The sequence below is a fragment of the Anneissia japonica genome, unplaced genomic scaffold (assembly GCF_011630105.1).
Source record: "Anneissia japonica isolate Jap-2015-1 unplaced genomic scaffold, ASM1163010v1 scaffold287712_len2945570_cov188, whole genome shotgun sequence".
Lineage (NCBI taxonomy): Eukaryota > Metazoa > Echinodermata > Crinoidea > Comatulida > Comatulidae > Anneissia > Anneissia japonica.
The window spans coordinates 659,423-665,939 of record NW_022704401.1 but is presented as its reverse complement, the minus strand read 5'-3'; the positions used below and the strand labels follow the sequence as shown (position 1 = coordinate 665,939).

Sequence of the window (6,517 nt, the reverse complement as noted above, 5' to 3'; positions counted from 1 at the left end):
GCCCAATCGTGTTCCTTTTAAATAAAGGTCTGACTACAGCTTCATTTTGTTATAGCATATACCGTACACCAAGAAGCTTTTGTAGTCTAGCAAATGATTCTTGCCAATTCAGCAAGAGTTTGAGGTTCAATTTCTGCCAGAAACATTTTTCATACAAGACAAAAAAAATGTTATTGCTAAATTCTTTCATTTATGAAAATGATGCATTTTTATTTCTCAAATCACTTTAATTGCTTTTTTACCCCCGGATATAAGATGTAAAGTACCGTAGGTATGAGTATACAGGTAACCATCAATCGGACAAAATATTCAATTAAAGGTTTAAATTTTTTTAGTGATATTTTATTTCACAAAAAATTTACATTCTCAATATATGTACACGATTACCTGGCCAATATGTGATGTTTGTTTAATGTCTAATATTCAAGCTTTTAACAAGTGTCAAAGATTCAAGCAAAGCTCTTCTTCCCGGGCAGTACACAGAAACAAATGATATGCAGTACAACATCTATTTTATGAACACTGATTTCACCAATACGGTAGTCCATTTTACGAATGTTCTTTGCTTTCTATGACAAACACGTATTGTTATAATATTTTGTACAAGCATAAAATGAACACAAATTATACCATTATTATATATTTATTTATCTGTATACCAAGGCTTACAACAGGACTAGTGAATTATTCGGACACTGTATACTAAAATGTTGAAATTTCTGCTTACATTATCTTCTTTCTCATAAAATATTTTAAAAACATTAAAACTGAGGCAGATGATATCCTCTGGGTGGCTACCCCATAGCCCTGGCCTATTATGGGTTTCAAAATATGTTTCCTGCTTACTTGATGACAGTTTGCCGACTCCACTTGGTCGAAACCCAATTTGGCAAATCCTTGATTGCCGAATTAACAATCTTAAATTGCAGTCTGCTACTCAAAAATTGCTGCCTCATTTTGCTAAAATAATTACTTTTAACTTTGTAGAAGAGACAGTCATAAACATGCCTGTCATATAACAGAGGAGCCCACCATTTCCAAGCAAAAGTGCCCACATTTTGTTGATACGGCCCTCAAACTATTATCCCTTCCCATTCTAGTTCATGTTACTGACTTGTGCCTTGAATCCCGACACGATGGTGTGCATTTCGATAATTAGAGTATGTATTAAACTACCTTGACTTGTGTATCTGTCTAATGTAAAATAGTAATATTACAAAATACTGTATATCACACAGAAAAAAATCTAAAAATTTGTAAAAAGTCATGTGGTCTCTCAGAATGCAGAAAAGTGACTAAAGCCACAATCGCACTGGACTTTTTTGGGTAAAACTAACCAACACGTTGGCTAGTTTTACCATAATTAGTCCAGTGCGAACAGCACAGGAAGTTTACCTGACAGGAAACTTACCCAAGCCGCGCGATTAATTTAACCGAGTCCCGCTTTCCCAGGAAAACTGACCAGGTTAGTTTTACCTAGCAGGAAAGTCCAATGCGAACAGCGCGAGTCGGGTAAACTTCCCAAGTCATCACAGTGAATGACCTTCCTCAGGCTGTCAGGCAATTACGCATGAGCTGATGTGTATAAGAGACAGGGGGTTAAGGGGGGATTAATTTCGCGCGTGTTTGCTAGTGTCTTGATTTTGAGTAATTTTGTCATTTTTTTCACTTGTTTACTCGGTTTGTTTCAATGGCCGATTTATATGGAGCATTAATAAATGTGCTTTCGTTAATTGTTTTGCCACACATACCGGAAGTGAGCGTCACGATTTAGCACCCCCAATAGTTGAATCTGTACGAATGGTTAGTTTCACCATGGCCTGTGGTAAAAATAACCACGTCGATAAATCCCAGTGCGAACGACAGGAAGTTTACCCATTGGAATGTTACCCACAGTCTCGGTAAAAATTTCCCTATTTTAAATCCAGTGCGATTGCGGCTTTAAAAGGCAACTATTTCAATATTTTCTTAGCTGGAGCCTGGTGTTAAGGGTTTACTGATATAATTTCACAGTAGGCGAAAGTCCATTGCAACTACGAAGTGCAGAACTTGAAAACTTTTCAACAGTCATATGTTGAGCACTTTTGCTGTGCACTATTCTTATGTTTCCAAACTTGCCTTGATTTAAACAAAGTGCTTGGACTCGTTAACCATAGTCAATCTTTCTGACCTACATGATGCTTTTAAAGAGGAAGTTAATTTTCCTTCAACTTCTTGTTATATTTTAGACTGCATTGCTAAACTTGGATTGCTGGTAGTTAATGTCAAGCGGTTAGAAGAGCTTGATTGAACTTGAAAAGCTGGTCTACACGGAGCAGCATCTAAGCACTGAAAGGTCTTTAAAAGATCCTTTTTAAAATTCTTTCCGATAAAAGTATACAGAATAGGGTTTATTACACTGTGAGAATATTGCATCCAGACAGATATCCTGTAAAACGCTTGTTCACGGAATGATTCGTCAGAAAAATACATTAGCAGGTCGTGGATAAAATATGGTGTAAACAGTATCACATACGCAATGACAATAGTGAGAGCGAGAATGAATACACGTTTTGAATGTTTTCGTGTGGTATTATTCCTATCAATCTGCTGTGATGAGACCATGACTTTGATGATGAAAACATAACAGATAATCATGATGACCAATGGTATCAAGTAGTTCACAATGAATCTATACAATTCAATATTTTTTTTGAAGATACAATAATTTATCCCGTCTTCTTCATACACATCTGCTTCAAGCAACATAGGTATAGAAATGCCAATTGACATCAAACATGTTAGCACACATGCAATTCTGGCATTTCTTTTGGTATGGTACTGTCGAATTGATATGCAATGTACGATGGCAAAGTATCTATCTATGGTCAATGTGACAATAATGTAAACAATGTTAAAATTTATCCATACATCTAGTACATAGAAAAACATACAAAACCCAAAACCTACAAACAAGATAGATAAGTCGTCATGAGCTATGTTTGTCAACATGAACGGAATCATGTTCAAAAAGTCCAGTAAAGCAAGATTAAAAATAAAAAAATTTGGTATAGTCTGCAAGTTCTTGAACTTAAGAATCATAATCATGATTAAAAGATTGAAAAGAAGTCCCAAAAATGTAGTTACACATTTGAAGTAAAATTCAACAGAGAACCCTTCAAAAATCGAGCTTTCATTTGCCACCATCGTTGCATTTGATAACTAAAACTGATACTTTACAAATTACTTCTTGTCTCAAATGCTAGCTATTGTAATCTTCATTTAAGAAATCCAATATTGTGAATGATCCTCATTGTTAAATTGAATTCTGTTTTATATATTTAATCTACTTATTATTCAAATTGGAAAAACCTGATTGTTGGAAATTTGACCAATCAGATGATTGTGTATGTTGATTGGTTAAGTACTACTGCTCACTATCCAATCACTATGGTGCCAATTTTATTGTACTTCATGTACCGCAGTTTCCTGAACTGAAACTAAACTTTATTGAACATACTATTTTAGATCAGCGGTACACATCAGAATGATGGTGCGTTTACAAAGGAAACATACAAAATCAAGAAAATTATAAAAAGAAAGCAAAACAAAGAAAAACAATGAGCAAAACAAAATATAAAAGTTCTAAACAGAGAGTATAAAAAAGTAGTTTAATACAGTATTTTACTGGTATTTGGAAATTTTTCTTTGCAGTATACAAATCGCATCTGTCTCGGGTCAGTGGGTCTACATTCTTAGAAACATTGATGCTGGTACCCATTTATACTCCTAGTTTGGAGAGAAGCCACACAGATATGGTAGACTGTGTGCTCAAGAAATGCACAGCGAGGGACTGAAATCCCAACCTTTTACCTCTTAAATTTCCTTAATTGGACTTCCAAAGATATCCCACCTCTAGAAAGAAGTCTAAAAATGACACTCTAGTAGAACTCCTTTGGGACATCCCTATTAAGATAAGGGGACACCTTTTCAGCCTCAAAATGAGGAAAAATATATCTTTGAACACTATGAGTAACCCTTATTCAGGAGAATACATTTTTGGTCCTGAAGGTGTCCACTTCATATGGGTTGGCAGTAGTGTTAAAAGATTTTTCTTCTTAAGTTATTAGCTGGTTTGAATTATTAGTTTATATTAGGATACAGCAGTAGTATCCTGTATACGTCATTCTTTGAACTTGAAATGACACCATGAAGGGAGTCAAAACATCGGTTTTTTCGGCGTTATTTTTCTTCTAAGTATTTATTCAAAACATACTCTTATATGAAAACAATTAAAACCAAAATAAAAAAGAAGGTAGAAATGTAACTTGCAATCATTAGGTCTAAAAGAAGAGAGCGGGCATTACAGAAAATTGACCGATCGTTTAAAATTTATTAATATGTTATGTTGTGAATGTTGTAGTTGGGGTTCAGACCGAAACTGATGTTAACATCCGGTCCCAGCAACGTTGGAAATTATGTGTACATTGTAAATATGTATTTATGATACTACAAAACACCAAACTGTATGTTATTAGAATGTCAATATTTCCTGAAGGTGTCCACCTAATATGGGAAAATTGACCATTGTTTAAAATTTACTAATATGTTATGTTGTGTGTACTACAAAACACCAAACTGTATGTTATTAGAACATCAATATTTTCAGCTACAGTATAAGGCAATAGGGGAGAAAAAATTGTTCATTGAAAGCAACAAGTCGCTAGACGCTCATACATGGCATCTTGTGGGAAATGCACATGATCATAGCGACATTTATAATTGGTACTGTAAAGCCGGGCATTCACAGATGCCGACGGAAGACAAGATTCTATGTGGAAGGCAACGTCATGCGCAACGGGTCGTTCATGATGTCGATTCGTGACTACACAGAAAGGTCCATTTGGCTACAAAATGTGGATTGTTTTGATTTTTTTTTTAAATAAAGAAGATATATTGAAGGCAAAATTATGATATGCAACAACTTTATACCAATGTTTTTTTACTATAATTTTTACTCTGATCTTCTAGGATTCTGAAGGCTATTATAGCTTCACTATGTGATGGCACCAAAAGGCTTCTGTACTTCAGCAAATGATTCTTGCCTAGAAAAAATTGCATTTTTTTTGCAGGAAATAAGATGTAGGTATATCAAGGACTTTTAACTGTTACCAGGATAGGAAGCTGGCTGGTTTAAGCCGTCTTTCTTGAATTAGCCTTATGTGTGGTATTGTTATGCTAATGAGGCAAATAAGCGCAATCTGCACATGCTCAGAAAACCAAAACTTTAAGTAGGCCACACCATGGCCACACTGCGTATCGCTATACTACCATGTGACCGTCATATATAAAATATGTCAAAAGGTTAGAAATGGCATTTTCGGTCATTTGTTAAACTTATTTATTAGACCAAATAGAAACATGAATGTTCCGAACAAATTGACACCACAATTAACTCTCTACCCCCAGTGGTTGTGGAAATATAAGGACCATATGGCTATGACCTTGAAACTTGTCAAAGGTCAGAAACGGCATTTCCGTTCATTTTTTTAGTAAAATGTTTTATTAGAGCAAATAGAAATATGCATGTTCCAAACAATTTGGCCCTAAAATTAACTCTCTACCACCAGTGGTTGCGAAGATAATAATGACTCAATGGCTATCATAAAATATGTCAACGGTCAGAAATGGCATTTCCGGCCATTTTTTTATCAAACTCATTTATTGGATCAAATAGAAACATGAATGTTCCAAAACAAATTGACACCAAAATTAACCCTCTACCACCAGTGGTTGCGGAGATATAAGGACAATATGGCTATGACCTTGAAGCATGTCAAAGGTCAGAAACAACATTTCCAGTCATTTTTTACCAAAATGTTCTATTAGAGCAAATAGAAATATGCATGTTATGAACAATTTGGCACCACATTCAACTCTCTACCACCTGTGGTTGCGGAGATACAAGGACCTTATTGCTTTGACCTTTGACCCTGACCTTTTGCCACATTTTGAAAATATGTTACCAAGCCAAAAATGATTCTTGGACCACCCTGAGCCAATTTCTGAAGTCAAATTCTCTGCACTTCAAAGTGCATACAAAACCTGGTCTGGCTCCTAAGGTATTAAATAATATTAGATTCAGACATTTAAAATTGACTGTATAATCAGAACACCTTTTTGGAGGTTGTTTTCAAAAGGCTGTGTGAATTGATACATGCACAGAAAATTGGTATGATACCAAGGGGAAGAAATTAAAGATCATTATTTAAATAAAAATAAATATGTTTTTCTTAACTGGACCACCCTCTACTTAAAATAACAATAACATCACTGATTTTGCAAAATTCTGAGGAGAGGGCTCCTTGATACTAGGAGGAGAGTTATTTGTAGCTCTTCTCTGATTTCTTTAAGTGAAGGTCGGTGTAATAACCTACAAAGAATTCTACAAGATCAGAGTAAAAATTATAGTGAATAAACATTGATATAAAGTTGCTATATATCATATATCTCTTTTTTACTATAACATTTCGTAGCC

The 6,517-nt window shown here is 34.9% G+C and overlaps 1 protein-coding gene across 1 annotated transcript; it reads right to left on the bottom strand.

The window, feature by feature from the left end:
• Positions 1–1,947: 1,947 nt before the first annotated feature.
• On the bottom strand, positions 1,948–3,417 carry LOC117104706 (mu-type opioid receptor-like). The gene has a single exon (XM_033245588.1). It carries the CDS (start codon positions 3,184–3,186, stop codon positions 2,218–2,220), a length of 969 nt encoding a protein of 322 aa, XP_033101479.1. The 5' UTR covers positions 3,187–3,417; the 3' UTR covers positions 1,948–2,217.
• Between the last annotated feature and the right edge of the window lie 3,100 nt (positions 3,418–6,517).